At 40.5% G+C, this 16,892-nt stretch overlaps 1 protein-coding gene across 1 annotated transcript in view; it reads left to right on the top strand.

The window, feature by feature from the left end:
- The first annotated feature begins 11,196 nt into the window (after window positions 1-11,196).
- The window catches only part of PSPC1 (paraspeckle component 1), a 66,126-nt gene continuing 60,430 nt past the window's right edge, over window positions 11,197-16,892 (top strand). Inside the window, exons 1-2 of the mRNA XM_012641670.1 lie at window positions 11,197-11,802; window positions 13,866-14,167. Coding sequence (XP_012497124.1) covers window positions 11,431-11,802; window positions 13,866-14,167 — 674 coding nt within the window. The 5' untranslated portion in view covers window positions 11,197-11,430. The remainder of the gene's footprint in view (window positions 11,803-13,865; window positions 14,168-16,892) is intronic.

The following is a 16,892-nucleotide window of genomic DNA, read 5'->3' on the forward strand; positions in this document are numbered from 1 at the left end:
TTCCATTTTTCCACGAAGTTTTTGAAATGCCCTCTCAAAAAAAAAAAAAAAAAAAAAAATCTTTAAAGGGCACCCACTTTTCTTCAGTTAATAATGTAAAAAAGGCCACATTGACATGGTTAAATTCCCAGCACCCTCAGTTCTTCAGGGATGGACTAAATGGCTGCATCACGTACAAAAGTGTCTTGAACTTGATGGACCTTGTGCTGAGAAATAAAGTTTATATTTGTTATTTTTGTCTTTTGATTCCATTTTCCATGAACTTTTTGAAGTCCCCACATATTTTCAAATGTTACAAAATCGTGCAAGAGTAAAAGATCCATGCACAGTGCAAAATAAAACCAATGGATTTTAATGTAACCAAGTATGAAAAGTTTATTGGTATGGTTTCAGATTCCATTGCAACTAATATTCAAGAAACTACTACTTGTTGAGTTTTTAATTCAGCATCATAGAAGAATATTCACAATAATCTGACAAGCCTATTAAAATACTTCTTTTTTAAAAAAATGCATGTATGTATGCATATCTGTGTGAGGCTAGATTTTCTTCATATAGTTCAACCAGAACAACATTTTAGTACATACTGAGCACAGAAGCAAATATGATATTCCAGCAGTTTTATATCAAGCCAAGCATTAAAAAGAATTTGCAAAACGTAAAACAGTGACATTCTGTTTATTAACTTTTTTGTTGTTTTGGAAAATGTTTTTCACAAAAAAAGAAACAAAATGACACCTATTTATCATGTAATATATATATAAAATATAATTGCCATTTTGATTTAACAATTGAGTATGAGAAATAAAGTATAAAAAAAGGTAAATGATGATGTAGTATTGAAAAAAGAAGAACTTTTAAAAAATAACATCGGAAGACCAAACTAGGATGATGACTCAGTCCATTTGTGTTGCTATAAAGGAATATCTCAGGCTAGATAATTTATAAAGAAATGAAGCTTATTTGGCTCACAATTCTGCAGGCTGTACAAGAAGCATGGCAGCAGCATCTGCTTCTGGTGAGGGTGTCGGGCTACTTCTACTCATGGCAGAAGGTGAAGGGGCAGTCCGTGTGCAGAGATCACATGGTAAGGAAGGAAACAAGTGAGAAAGTAGGCAAGGAGGGGTGCCAGTGTCTTTTTAACAACCAGCTCTTGTGGGAGCTAACAGAGTGAGAACTCATTTGTTACCTTGAGGAGGGCACTGTGCCATTCATGACGGACCATCCCCATGACCAAAACGCCCCATTAGGCCCCACCTCTGATATCAGGGATCAAATTTCAACACAAGATTTGGAGGGGTAAAAGAAAAAAACTATAGCAGTTGGTAAATCTTGCATGCCAATATTAAATATTAAATTTAAATATTTAATAAATACTTAATACTTTTAAATAACAAACACCACATGTAATTTAAAAGCAGATTCATAAAAATATTCAGAAAAAATTATTTGTAACATACACGCCAGAAAAGTGCTATAAAATAATACTGGAGACTGGGTAATTTATAAAGAACAGAAATTTATTTTTCCCAGCTCTGGAGGCTGGGAAGTCTAAGATCAAAGCACTAGTATTTGGGCCGGGCACCATGGCTCACGCCTGTAATCCTAGCATTCTGGGAGGCTGAGGCAGGAGGATTGCTTGAGCTCAGGAGTTTGAGACTAGCCTGAGCAAGAGTGAGACCCCATCTCTACCAAAAAGAAAGAAAGAAAAAAAAAAAAAAACCCAGCCGGGCATGGTGGCACGTGCCTGTAGTCCCAACTACCAGGGAGGCTGAGGCAGAAGGATCACTTAGAGCCCAGGCGTTGGAGGTTGCAGTGAGCTACAATGATGCCACTGCACTCTACCCAGGGCAGCAGAGTGAGACTCTGTCTGAACGAAAACAAACAAGGCAACTGAACACCCCTCCTCAAAACCCCCCACCTCTTTAAAAAACAAAAACAAAAAACAAAGCACCAGTATTTGGTGTCCAGTGAGGGCTGCATAGAGGAACTCCATGTCCTGTGGAATGGCAAGAGAGGACCAACTCCCTCTGCCATATCCCTTTATAAGGAAACCTAATCCCACTAATGAGGAAGGAGCGCTCATGGCCTACGAACCTCTTAAAATTCCCTCCTCTTAATACTGCCACATTGGCAACATCTGAATTCTGGAGGGACTGCATTCAAACCATAGCAAATATTTAAAAATCTTTTTTCTTTGAAATTAGTTAGTCCTAGTTATGTGATTCTCAACAGAAATCAGGTAAACCCATTTAAAGGGTATTTTTACTAACTTCACATGAAGTTTTTTTCTTATTGTGGTAAAATGTTCACAACATGAAATTTACCATTTTAACTGTTTTTAAGTGTACAATTCAGTGGCAATAACTACATTCATGCTATCGTGCATCATTGCTACCATCCATTTCAGAATCTCTTCTGTGATGACGCCAGTGCACTCTAGTCCAGGCGACAGAGCAAGACCCTGTCTGTAAATACATACGTACGTGCAATAGCTGCCCACTACTCCCTCCCTCCAGCCCCTGCTAACCACTATTCTGCTTTCTGTCTCTGAATTTGATTATTCAAGACCTCATATAAATGGAATCCAAATTTGTCCTTTTGTGTCTGGCTTACTATAATACATTTAGCATGTTTTTAAGGTTCATCCATATTATATAGCACGTGTTTTTAAAAACTTTTTAAAAATTATGGTAAATTACATGTATCATAAAATTTATTGTCTTAGTTTATTATCATTTTCAAGTGTATAGTTCAGTAGTATTAAGTATTTCACATTATTATGCAACCATTCTTCAGAACTCTTTCATCTTGCAAAACTGAACTACACTCATAAAACAACCCCCATTTCCCCATCCTGGCAGCCACCATTCTGCTTTCTGTCTGTGTAAACTTGGCCGGCGTAAGTACCTCATATAAATTGAATCGGAGAGTATTTGACTTTTTGTGACTGGCTTCTTTCACTAAGCATAATATCGTTGTTAGGGGTTAAATTGTGTCCCCCTAAAATATGTACGTTAAAGTCCTAATATCTAGTACATCAGAATGGGACTGTATTTGGAGACAGGGCCTTTAAAGAAGTAATTAAGGTAAAATGAGGTCATATGGGTGGGCCCTGATCCAATACGACCAATGTCTTTATAAGAAGAGGAGATCAGGACGCGGACTTGCGCACACAGAGGAAAAGGCCAGGTGAGAACACCGCGAGAAGGCAGCCATCGGCAAGCCGAGAAGAAAGGGAACAAACCAAACCTTGGACTTCCAGCCTCCAGAACTGTGAGAAAATATATTTCTGTTCTTTAAGCCACTCAGGCTGTGGTATTTGCTATGGAAGCCCTAGAAAATGAATACCGTCCTCAGGGTTCATCCATGTTGTAGCTTGAGTCAGACTTTCCTTTTTAAGGCTGAATAATATTCCATTGTGTGTATACGCCACACTTTGTTAATCTATATATCTGTCAATGGAAATTTGGGTTGCTTCCAAGTTTTGGCTATTGTGAATAATGCTGCCACGAACATTGTGTACAAATGTATCTTTGAGCCTTTACTTTTAATTCTTTTGGGTTCTATACCCAGAAGTGGAATTGCTGGATCCTATGGTAATTCTATTTTTAATTTTTTGAGGAACTTCCATACAGTTTTCCATCACAGCTGTACCATGTTATACTCCCACCAGCAATGCACAGGATTTCAATTTCCTCATTCTCACCAATATTTGTGTTGTTGTTGCTTTATTTTATTTCATTTTTATAATAGTCGTCTCAACGGGTGTGAAGAGTGTCTCATTGTGTTTTTGGTTTGCGTTTCCCTTATGACTAATGATCTAGAGCATCTTTTTATGTGTTTATTGTTTATTCCTACGTCTACTTTGGAGAAATGTCTATTCACACCTGTTGCCTATATTTGAATTGGGTTATTTGGTTTTTGTTGTTAAGTTTTGGTTCTCTATATATTATGGATGTTAATCCCTTATCAGATATGTTTTTGCCAAATATTTTCATCCATTTTGTAGGTTACTTTTTCACTCCCTTCCCAGGGTCCTTTGATGCACAACAAGTTTTAATATTTTTTTTTTTTGTAAGAGGTGGGGTCTTGCCATGTTCCCTAGGCTGAACTTGAACTCCTAGGTTCAAGCAAAACTCCTGCCTCAGCCTCCTGAGTAGCTGATACTACAGGCATACACCACTGTGCCTGGCTCAGTTTTAATTTTGATGAAGTCCAAATTGTGTATCTTTTCTTTTGTTGCCTGTGCTTTTGGTGTCATATCCAAATCATTGCCAAATTCAAGTCGTGAAAATTTTACCCTGTGTTTTTTTCAGAGTTTTATAGGTTTAGCTCTTACATCTAGGCCTTTGATAAATTTTGAGTTAGTTTTGTATGTGGTATAAGGTGAGGGTCCAACTTCATTCTTTTACGCATGGATGTCCAGTTTTGCCAGCACCATTTGTTGAAAAAACTCTTCATTCCTTATTAAATAATCTCAATATCCTTGTTGAAAATCATTGACCATATATGTGAGAGTTAATTTCTGGGCACTCTATTCTATTCTATTGATCTATATGTCTGTCTTTATGCCCTTACCACACTGTTTTGTTTTCTGTAGGTTTGTAGTATGTTTTGCAATCATGAAGTGTGAGACTTCCAACTTTGTTCTTTTTTAAGACTGTTTTGGCTGTGTGGGGTCCTTTGAGGTTCCATATAAATTTTAAGATAGTTTTTTCTATTTCTGAAAAAAATTTCATTGGGATTTTGATAGGGATTTTGTAGAATATATAGCTTGCTCTGTATATTATTGTCACCTTAGCAATATTAAGTCTTCCAATCCGTGAACATGGGATGTCTTTTTATTTGTGTATGTATTTTTAAATTTCTCTTTTCAGCAATGTTTTTTAGTTTTCAGTATACAAGTTTTTTGCTTCCTTGGTCAAGTTTATTCCTATGTATTTTATTATTTTTTATGCCAGGATTGTCTTTTAGAAACAAATGTTTTTTGAATGCCTACTCTGAGCCAAGCATTTTCATAGTCTTGATCTACTCAAAATCATACAGTTAATAGATTTGACTTATTTCACCTGTCTTCAGTCTAATATGCTTCACTTCACTCTGTTCTAATTTTAATTGTTCACTTGAGATATTATTTAATAAACAGGGTGACACTTTGGTACCTTGCTTAATTTCTTGGCTCTATATTGCAATGTATTTGTCATGTCTTTCCACCTTCCCACTGCCAAGCCAACCATGAATTAGGGATCTAATCCTATGGATTTTTCCTCAAAATAATTTTTCTTGAACTAAGACTTTCTTCTGCATTCCCACTATTGTTTTGGTCCAAGCCTAATCATACCTGAGACTGAGTAATTTATAAAGAACAGAAATTTCTTTCTCATAGTTGTGGTGGCTGGGAAGACCAGGTCAAGGTGTTGGCATCCTGTGTCTGGTGTCTGCTTTTAAGATGGCACCTTGAATGCTGCATCCTCTGGAAGACAGGGGAATGCTGTGTCCTCACGTGGCAGGAGATGGAGGGCAAAAAAGGCCAAACTCCCTCTGTAAAACCCTTTTATAAGGGCATTAATCCGTTTACGAGGGCTCAGCCCTCATGACCTAAACACCCAGCACAAGGCTACACTTCCACACACTATTTCGCTGGGGATTAAGTTTCCAACATATGAATTTTGGGGGACACATTCAAACCATAGCATATTTGTGAAAGTATCTATTCAAGTTCTTTGTCCATTTTTGTACTGTTTGTTGTTGAGTTTTTGAGTTGTAAGTGTTCTTCATATACTCAAGATGTTAATCCCTTACCAGAGACATGATTTGCAAATGTTTTCTCCCATTCTGTAGATTCACTTTCTTGATAGTGTGCCTCATCATTTTTTATGATCTTTTATTTTTTGTTCTTATTCTTAGCTCTCTCTTTTATTTCTGTAAACACTTCAAATAAAATTGTTTTATATGCTATATAATCATTCCAGTGCCTGAAATCCCCCCTTTTTTCCCTATTGACTCTTGCTTATTGTGATATTTTTTATATATACTTTATAATTTTTGATTGGTCTTAAATTATGGAAATTGACAAAGATTCTTTGTTTGGCCAAACTTTAGTCAGGCTCCTGGACCTTCTCCTCTGCCCATCTGTGTACTTCCGTGTAAAATAGTTTCAGCAAAGAATGCTGCTAAGTCAGTTTAGCAAGAATCCCTCGCCCTTGATATCTGATTGGGTTCTTCATTCTCCACCACGCTCCAGGTAATGTCTGATCATCTTGGCCTGTCTTCAGCAAGAACTCTGTTGGGTTGGTTTAGCAGAATCCACCTTTACCCCTGATACTTCTTCTTAATAATTTTCTATCCACAAACTGCTCCTTGGCTATAAACTCCCACTTGCAGCTGGGTGTGGTGGCTTACACCTATAATCCCAGCACTTTGGGAGGCTGAGGCAGGAGGCTAGCTTGAGGACAGGAGTTTGAGACCAGCCTGGGCAACATACTGAGACCCCATCTCTATAAAAAAATTTTAAAAAATTGGCCAGGTGTGGTGCTTCTTGAGTCCTAGCTACTCAAGAAGTTGAGGCAGGAGGATTGCTTGAGCCCAGGAGTTTGAGGCTGCTGTGAGCTATGATTGTGCCACAGCACGCCAGCACAGAGCAAGTCCCTGCCTTTAAAATGAATACATAAATAAATTTCCATTTGCCCATGTTTTATTGAGAGTTTAGCCAAAAGACCCCATTGCTGTGGTCCCTATACCTATCTTTTTTTTTTTTTTTTTTTTTTTTTGAGACAGAGTCTTGCTCTGTTGCCCAGGCTAGAGTGCCATGGCGTCAGCCTAGCTCACAGCAACCTCAAACTCCTGGGATCAAGCAATCCTTCTGCCTCAGCCTCCCGAGTAGCTGGGACTACAGGCATGCGCCACCATGCCCGGCTAATTTTTTCTATATATATTTTTAGTTGTCCAGCTAATTTCTTTCTATTTTTAGTAGAGACAGAGTCTTGCTCTTGCTCAGGCTGGTCTCGAACTCCTGACCTTGAGTGATCCTCCTGCCTCAGCCTCCCAGAGTGCTAGGATTACAGGAGTGAGCCACCATGCCCTGCCCCCTATACCTATCTTGATCGACCTGAATAAAAGTCTTCCTTATTGTGTTTTAACAAGTATCATTGAATAGATTTTTTTTTTGGGTGGTGGGGCAGTCTCTCTGCCTTCACCTTTTAATGACCAGTAATAATTTTTTCTTTCACAGAATCTAGATCCTAAACTTCGGGGGAATCTCCTGCATTTCCCCAAAGAGTATTTTTGTATTATTTTGTTTTGCCAGAGCCAAGAGCATCTGTCTGGGCTCAGACCACACTACCCTTGAGCATGGCTCCTTGGCATGCTGGGTACTTTTGAGCTGAAGGAGACAGGAGGCCCTCGGAAGCAAGAAAGTCATTCTCTGACCTTCTGCCAAATTCCTGTATCCACTTTGTCCCTCAAAGCAAGCCATAAAATCTAGAAAGGTCAATCTGTGACTTACCTCCTCTGAAAGCAGGTCATAAGAGCCATATGTGACATGCCTCCTTCCTCATATCAAGAGGAAAGGAATGCTACACAGAGAGGCCAAACAGGACTTGTTGAGCCCCCCCCCCCAGATTTATTACGGTTAGGTCATATACCTTTTTGTCCAATCACATTTCTACGTTACTATGCACTTCTTTCGTTAGACTTAGCATAAAAATGTACATTTTTCCCTGATCTTTATATCTGAAGGCTTCTGTCGTGTAAAACTTTGCTAAATAAGTTTGTTACGCTTTTCTTTTGTTAATCTGTGTTTTGTTATAGGGGTGTCAGCCATGACTCTTGTCGACTGAAGAATCGGGGATGCTGCTAAACATTCCCTCGCGACAAATAATCATTTGGGTCAAAGTGTTAGTAGTGTTGAGATTTAGAGAACCTGCTGTAACTGCCAACTGAAACATGAAATGCAATGAAAAGCTTTCCAAAGGTTTCTGTTTAACCCTTAGAGAAGAAAGCCTAACAGCGGCGAGCGAGGGAGGGAATAATGAGGCGTGTCCAACCTCCCATGCCGTCATGGCTGGGTTTTCAGTTTTTAAGGTTTCTCTAGAGTCCCTTTGGCCAAAAGAGGGTCCATTCGGTTGTAGAGGTGCTTAGAGCATCATTTTTATTTCTCATAACACATCTGAGGCACCCGATGCGTGAGGTCTCACCGGGAAATGAGTGTAGCTGAAGGAGAGAGGGGAGCGGAGGCTTGTGGTTTTCCAACACACTGAAGTCAAGACAGAGGAGTGAGGAGGGGCCAGTGAGGAGGAAAGAACGCAAGAGAATGTGACAGCACCAGAGATGGAACAGTGTTTTAGGAAGGGGGAAGGAAAATGATCAATAATAACAGCACCACCTAACATTTACAATATCAGAAAATTTTCCAAGGACTTTAATTAATTAAGCATTTAATAACTCTGTGAAGTAGGTAGTCCAGTTTATAGATGACAAAACTGAGGCACAGATCTACAATGTTAAATGCTGGTGAAAAGTTGAATAGAGTAAGGGCTGAGATCTGACTGTGGGGTCTGACAAAGTAGAGGACGTTGCTGACTATGACAAGAGAGGTTTCAGAAGAATGGAACGATGCCAGTAGAAATCTCATTAGTGTGGTTTAAGGAGAAAATGGGTGATGACCAAGTGGAGACATAAAGTGCAGACAATTCTCTTTCTTTTTTGTTTTTCTTTTTTTAGAGACAGGGTCTTGCCATGCTGCCCATACTGGCCTTGGACTCCTGCCTTCCCAGTAGCTGGGACTACAGACATCCACCACCACGGCTGGCTCTTTCTGTTTCAAAGAGGAAAAGAAATAGTAGCCAAAGGACAATATGAGGTCTAAAGAGGATCATTTATTTCCTTTTTTTTTTTTTAAGAAGAAACATAGATCAGCAGTTTGTTTTGTAGAATAATCCAGTACAGATCAAAAAACTTATTATTCAGGAAAGTGATTTAGAGAACTGCAGAAGCAAGTACTTGGCAAGAGGATAGGATTGCAATGGGTAAGTGAGAGGGCTGGACTTCGAGTGGAGCGTTGGCAGGTTGTTCACTGTAACAGGAAGGAAGGCAGAGCAGGTGGCTATAGGCAGGAGTAGGCTGGTAGATTCTGTACTGGTAGGATGAAGCACTTTTATCTAATTGTATCTTTTTTTGCAGTGAAATAAATGAAATGTGACATTATCAGCTATGAGTGAGGCAGAGGAAGAGTGTTGGTCTGAGGAGAGAGAAAATAATGTGGAACAGTTGTTTAGGAAAGTAGGTGAGGCAAAAAACTAGGTGCTGAGGTCCCACCTGATATTTGTGGTAACAAATTTAGAGACAGTTCACGGAGAGTGGGGAGGAAAGTAGCGTGAGGGCGAGTTTGCATTGACATGAGCTTTTTGGAGATGGGATATTTGTCCGAGGAAGGAGGCGAAATAGTCTTGAAGTTGCAAGGATCACGAGAAATGTCATGTATTCTACTCTCAAGTCCTGTGACACATGAGATGTAGGAGAAAACACATTCACTTCTAGACAGGGCTGCAGGGGAAGCAGTTCTCAGAGGTAAACCATGTTCCAGTTAAAGTAGGAAGGTAAGGGAGGAAACAGTTAACGGCAGGGGATTTTGCTGATGACAGAGTGAATTTCCAAGGACGCAATACAGTAGAAGGCTTTGGAGCACCTGGGGCAGGGGCGATTGGATCAGACTGAGGAATGCACACAGCTGTGTGTGAATCTGGAGGATTAGAATTTGGGTGGCGACTGAGGTAAATAGGGATTAGCCTTGATTGTGTTTTATTTTGGGGGGTAGTTTTAACATTTTTTGTTTACTGTGTAACTTAAATGCAGTCATATTTACCCTTTTAGTGCATATACTGAGTTTTTTTTTTTTTTTTGAGACAGAGTCTCACTCTTTTGCCTGGGCTAGAGTGCCGTGGCATCAGCCTAGCTCACAGCAACCTCAAACTCCTGGGCTCAAGCGATCCTCCTGCCTCAGCCTCCCGAGTAGCTGGGACTACAGGCATGCGCCACCATGCCTGGCTAATTTTTTCTATATATTTTTAGCTGTCCAATTAATTTCTTTCTATTTTTAGTAGAGACGGGGTCTCGCTCTTGCTCAGGCTGGTCTCGAACTCCTGAGCTCAAACAATCCGCCTGCCTCGGCCTCCCAGAGTGCTAGGATTACAGGCGTGAGCCACCGCGCCCGGCCCATATACTGAGTTTTGACAAATGCATACAATTGTGTGGTCACTACCACAATCAAGGTATAGTTCCAACATTCCAAAAACCTCCCAATGTCCCTGTGTAGTCAACTCCTCCTCACCCCCCAGTTCCTGGCCACTACAGATCTGTGTTCTGTAGCTGGTTTTGCCTTCTCCAGAATGTCATATAGACAGTATGGAAGCTTTGGAGTCATGGTGATACTGCTGGCATCAGTAGTTTATTCCTTTTTTTATTGTTGAGCAGTATTGTATTCTATGGACACGCCACTGTTTATTTATTCACCAGTGGAAGGGCATTTAAGTTGTTACTGGTTCTTGCCGATTACAAATAAAGCCCCTGGAAACATTTGCATAAGGTTTTTGTGCAAATACACGTTTTCATTTCACTTGGATAAATACTTAGGAACGGGATTGCTGTTGTAAAGTAAGCAAAACATTAACTTCATAAGTAACTGCTGAACTATTCAGCAGAGTGATTGTGAGTTCATTTCTTTTTAAAATTCATTGAGGAGTTACCATGTGCTAGGAGCACAATGGGACAGAGTTGAGTAGTTGTGGCAACACATTTATTTTATAGAATTAGACTGTTTAATTAGGCAATATAATAAAAACCTTGATCTTGAAAAAGACAGAAATAAAAGTGTTTTTAAGTTACTGGGAAATATCTTGTTATCGAATGCAACGTACAAAAAGATGCATGTTTTCAATTTCCCGTAGTCATTGAAAATTGAGCTTGATACTTAAAAAGGGTAAGGATGTTCTCCAAATCATTGTATTTTCATACAATTCTGCACTCATCACATAATTTGGCCCAAGAGTACGTGCAACAGACACATTTTTAGGAGGATGGGAAGGGGCATTTCTCCCTCCCAAGAAGAGGCCCGGCCAGTAGCTGGGCTTCCACGTCGTGCGCATGCGCAATGCGTTCCGTTGGCGCCTGGAATGCGCAGGCGCGTCGCTTCGGCGCCGGCCTTTGCGGGTGGGCGGGGCCTGCATCGGCGTCTCTTCTTCCAACTGCGGCCTGTGGCAGCGCCATTTTGAATGTGCGGCTGCCGCGGGCGAGAGTCGGAGGAGGCAGGGCTGCTGGCTCGCCTACCTTGCCGTCTCCGACTTTTCTTATTTCGCTTCCAGAAATACACGTAGAGACGTATACGTGTATACAGACCGGCCCGTATCCGGTATCCGAGGCGAACTCCCTAAGATGATGTTAAGAGGAAACCTGAAGCAAGTGCGCATTGAGAAGAACCCGGCCCGCCTTCGCGCCCTCGAGTCCGCCGCGGGCGAGAGCGAGCCGGCGGCTGCGGCGGCCATGGCGCTCGCGCTGGCGGGGGATCAGGCGCAGCCCGCCCCCGCGCCCCCGGAGGACCACCCGGACGAGGAGATGGGGTTCACCATCGACATCAAGAGTTTCCTCAAGCCGGGCGAGAAGACGTACACGCAGCGCTGCCGCCTCTTCGTGGGAAACCTGCCCACCGACATCACCGAGGAGGACTTCAAGAGGCTCTTCGAGCGCTATGGCGAGCCTAGCGAGGTCTTCATCAACCGGGACCGTGGCTTCGGCTTCATCCGCTTGGTGAGTCTCGGGCCGCCCGCGCGAGGGAACAAAGGAGCCGTCGGGGTGGCCGCGGGGGCGCGGGGCCGGGGCCCCCTAGTCGTCCTGCGGCCTGTGACAGCCGCGGCGTCCCTGGCTCTCCGTTCCTCCGGTGCGGGGTTGGCCGCTTTCCCGGCTCGGCGCCTTAGCGTTCGACTTCGAGCGCGCGGGCCGGGGCTTCCTGCGCCCCGGGCTGCCGGCGTTGCTGCTTCGCGCTGACTGCGGGCCTGCTGCCCTGCCCGGATGGTTAGAGCTGCCTGGCTCCCCTGTGCTCCGGGTGCCCACTGAGGTCGCGGGGAGGGGCGGGCAGCGTTTCAGGGTGAGAATTCTTCGAGGCAAAATTGTGTTGTAAAGGAAACAAATTGGGTATGACTTTGGAACAGAAGCTACTGGACGTGAAGCACTAAATAGCCGACTTGCTTCTGAAATAATCATTCCGATCATCTCCTTGGTCTCAAGCAGACTTGCATGCGTTTAACGCTAAACCTCTTCTCTCCTCGGCGGAGCCCGCTATTTACCTTTAACTGCCAAGGTGCCCAAACTCTGTACTCGAGGAACGCTGTTCCATCTGCAGAATGGGACGGTGTTGAATGCTGGAGAAGCATTCTGGAGGTTTCCACGTTTTTCGATGATACTACTTTCTATGTTACTTAAACATTCTAATATTAAAATAGTATATATTTTATTGCCACTTAGTCTAAATTTTGAAGTTTTCCAATACTTATTCAAAAACTCCATCTCCTTTATATTTTTTAAAAATTTGAACAGTGAAGAGTTTACACTTATAGGACAAGGTATCTACTTTTATTAGATTTTCCTGTGTGCTTTGTAGTGAATTAATTCATCAGTGTCAGTTATACATTATTATTATAACGTATTTAGAAGCTGGATTTTTTTTTCAAAGTATATTTTTTAGAGGAAGACATTTTTATGCAATAAGTGATTTTTTTGGTTGTCTTTTTAGTTTAGACCCTCAAATCTGATATTCGTTGCAGTTTGTGAAAGCTTTCTTATTGGAACTTTAAAAATCGAGTTCTTTTGTGTGGGCAATGCAAAATTTTAATGCGTAGAGAAAATTGATTGTAATTAAACGATACTGTATTTTTTTAGTTTTTACAGATAATGCAAAAGAGAAAAGTAAATAAAAAGGAGAGGAGATTTGTCTGGCAATGGAGAGGTGGGATGTTTTGTTAAGATATAAATATCAGAAACATGTAGGCTGGGCGCGGTGGCTCACGCCTGTAATCCTAGCACTCTGGAAGGCCGAGCCGGGAGGATCGCTTGAGCCCAGGAGTTTGAGGTTGCTGTGAGCGAGGCTGACGCCATGGCACTCTAGCCGAGGCAGCAGAGTGAGACTATGTCTCAAAAAAAAAAAAAAAAGAAAGAAACATGGAGGGTTTAGAGAATTATTCTTTCAATGGTAGTTTCTGGTAACTGGCACTTGGTCTCAAAAAGTAGTATGTGTTTCTTTTAATATATGTAGGAGATTTTTTTTTTTTTTTGAGACAGAGTCTCACTGTGTTGCCCGGGCTAGAGTGCTGTGGCGTCAGCCTAGCTCACAGCAACCTCAAACTCCTGGGCTCAAGCAATCCTCCTGCCTCAGCCTCCCGAGTAGCTGGGACTACAGGCATGCGCCACCATGCCCGGCTAGTTTTTTCTATATATTTTTAGTTGTCCGATTAATTTCTTCCTATTTTTAGTAGAGACGGGGTCTCGCTCTTGCTCAGGCTGGTCTCGAACTCCTGAGCTCAAACAATCCGCCCGCCTCGGCCTCCCAGAGTGCTAGGATTACAGGCGTGAGCCACCGCGCCCGGCCTGAGTGATGACTTTTAACAGGAAAATAGGGTTGGGACTTTTTACTTTTGTTTAAAATGATCTTTGAATAGTTAATAAAAACCTTGTTATACCAAAGTTAAAAGATACAAAACCAAAGTGATCCTATCAGCCATTTCCTAAAAGTATCCAGTTTTCCCTAGAAGCAAAGCACTGTTGTAAATTTTTTGTGTTACCATTATCTTTAAAAAATGATTTTTCTTCTTAAAAAGGAATCCAGAACGCTGGCCGAAATTGCAAAAGCAGAGTTGGATGGCACCATTTTGAAGAGCAGACCTCTCCGAATTCGTTTTGCTACACATGGCGCAGCTCTAACTGTAAAGAACCTTTCTCCAGTTGTTTCCAATGAGCTTCTAGAGCAAGCGTTTTCCCAGTTTGGCCCAGTAGAGAAAGCTGTTGTGGTTGTGGATGATCGTGGTAGAGCTACAGGAAAAGGTTTCGTAGAATTTGCAGCAAAACCTCCTGCTCGAAAGGCTCTTGAAAGATGTGGTGATGGGGCGTTCCTGCTAACAACGTAAGTTTTAAATATCTTGTCCTTCTATCCAATTACATGTGGGCTTCTCTCTGTTCTGGAATTCCGTCTTTGTTTGTAATTCATACTGGCATATGGTAAGTAGGTGTTGAGTAATATTCAGTGAATATAAATAAGGAATTTTTCTGTACTGGCAGGAATCAGAAGTTATATACTTTCTTCAAACATCAGTGTACTGATTCATAGTTGAATCTCAGGAATGTTTTGTATTATCATTTTCATTTAGCTTACTGAATATCTATATGCAAAGCAAAATATTATTAACAGAGTAACTCTTTAAGAAATTTTAATCAACTTTATTGAGGCATAATTTACATATATTAAAAAGCTTCTTGGGCTTGGCATGGTGGCTCACGCCTGTAATCCTAGCACTCTGGGAGGCTGAGGAGAGAGGATTGCTTGAGGTCAGGAGTTTGAAAGCAGCCTGAGCAAGAGCAAGAAACCTATCTCTACAAAAAATAGAAAAATTAGCCCAGCACAGTTGGCACATGCCTGTAGTCCCAGCTACTTGGGAGGCTGAGGCAGGAGGATCACTTGAGCCCAGGAGTAAGCTATGTTGATGCCCCTGCACTCTAGCCTGGTCAACAACGCAGGACTTTATTGCAAAAAAAAAAAAAAAAGGAAAAAGCGTCTTGTTTTAAATGGAGAGCTAAGTGAGTTTTAACAAATGTATGTACTTGTGTGACTCACTCCCATAATCAAAATAGAGAACATTTCCATCATCCCGAAAAAGTTCTCTTGTGCCCTTTTGTGATTATTCCCTACCCCTTATCCTTGCCTTAGACAGCTATTGATATTTCTGTTTCTGTAGATAAGTTCGTCTGTTCTAATATTAAATGAAATCGTATAGTATGTACTCTTCCATGTCTAGCTTCTCTTGCTTAGCATCATGTTGATGAGATTCCATTTGTATTATGGTGTATTCAGTATTTTGTTGCTTTTTGTGGCTAACTCATATTCCATTGTACGAACATAACTATAGTTTGTCCAGTGACGTGGGTGGAAGTTTGAGTTGTGTCCAGCTATTGGCCATTGTGAATAAAGCTACTGTGAACATTTGTCTGCAAAGCTTCTTGTGAACATTGTGCTTTCAAGTGGCTTGGGTAAATATTTAGAGGTAAATTGCTGTATGTTCAACTTTGTAAGAAACTGCCAAAGTGTTTTCCAAAGTGGTTGTACCACTTAACATTCCCACCCGCAATGAATGAGAGGCTTCTGGTTGCTGCGTAAAATAATAACACTTGGTGTTTTTAGTCTGTTAGATACTATAGTTAGTGTAGGGGAATCTGATTGCGGTTTAAATTTTATTTTCCTGATGACTAATGATGAGCATATTTTCATGTGCCTTTTGGCCAGTTATATATTTTTTGTAAAGTGTCTGAAGTTTTTTGCCCAGTTAATTGGATGGTTTGTCTTTTTACTGAATTATTAAATCTAGGTACATGTCTGTATTATGAATATTTCTCCTAGTCTGTGGCTTTTCAATTCTCATCACAGTGACCTTCAAAGAGCAGAAGTTTTTATATTTTGTGAAGTCCAGTTGTGGTCATTTTTTTCTTTTATGGTTTGTGCTTTATATACTCTTATGTGTCCTTTGCCTATCCTAAGGTTGCAAAGCTTTTCTCATGTTTTCTTTAAAAATTTTATAGCTTTTATAGTTATACCTATCATATATTTTGAATATCATGTGAGTTAAGAATTCTTTTTTCTTCATGTAGATCTCCAGTTGTTTCAGCACTATTAATTGAGAAGATTATGATTTCCCCCTTTGTTACCTTTACACCTTTATCATAAATTTGGGGGAAAAAATCTTCACTCTTGTTTCATTAATCGGTATGTCTATTCCCAAACTGCACTTACTTAATTACCTGATTTAACGTAAGTTTTGAAATCAGATAGTATAAATCATCCAACTGTTTTCACAATTTTTTTTGGCTATTTAGGTTCTTTGTATTTCCTTATTGTGTGGTGCTGTCAGCTATTGGTTGAGATCATTCAAATATTTTAGTGTTTAGGGAATAGAAATAAAAAAATTGTTTCCTGGCCCCATGGAACTTAGTTTGGTGATTTGTAAAACCTTTTTCAATTTGTTTTTAACTGTTAAGCATTCGTGCTAAAAACTGAAACCCGAGCTACATCTGCTATTTTACAACATGGCCAACTTTTTTCGTTTGTCAGAGACTTTGGTCTTGTTCCCTGTGCTTACAGAATGCTTTCTCTTCAGATTGTTGGCAAGTTTTTTCCATTTTATTCACACTTTGTTAAAAATGTTATCTTCTCAAAAAGTTGGCCATTCTATCTTTAAATAGCCATCCTCTCTGCACTGTCACTGATAACTTACTCCCTAATTTATTTTTCTTCCTAACACTTAACTATTTTAATTTGTATGTCTTTCTCTGCAAGTAGAATGCAAGCTCCATGAGGTCAGGGACTTATCTTGTTCAATAATATAATTTCAGCACCTGTATTCTAATAATCCCTTGCCACACTGTAAACTTGTGGTAATTATTTCATGAAGAAACTAAACCAATAGGCAAGGCATGTGATAATTTATGTGATTATTTTTTTTTACATCAAAGGCTTTGATTAATTGGTGTTTTTTATTTATTTATTTATTTTAGGGTTAATTGGTGTTTTTTAAAGTCGTAGCTAGGCTTGGTAAATATTTAACCATTTCTTTTCTTTTTTTCTTTTTTTTTTTTTTTTT

Source organism: Propithecus coquereli, unplaced genomic scaffold (assembly GCF_000956105.1).
Source record: "Propithecus coquereli isolate 6110/MARCELLA unplaced genomic scaffold, Pcoq_1.0 Scaffold168, whole genome shotgun sequence".
In the NCBI taxonomy this organism is placed as follows: Eukaryota; Metazoa; Chordata; class Mammalia; order Primates; family Indriidae; genus Propithecus; species Propithecus coquereli.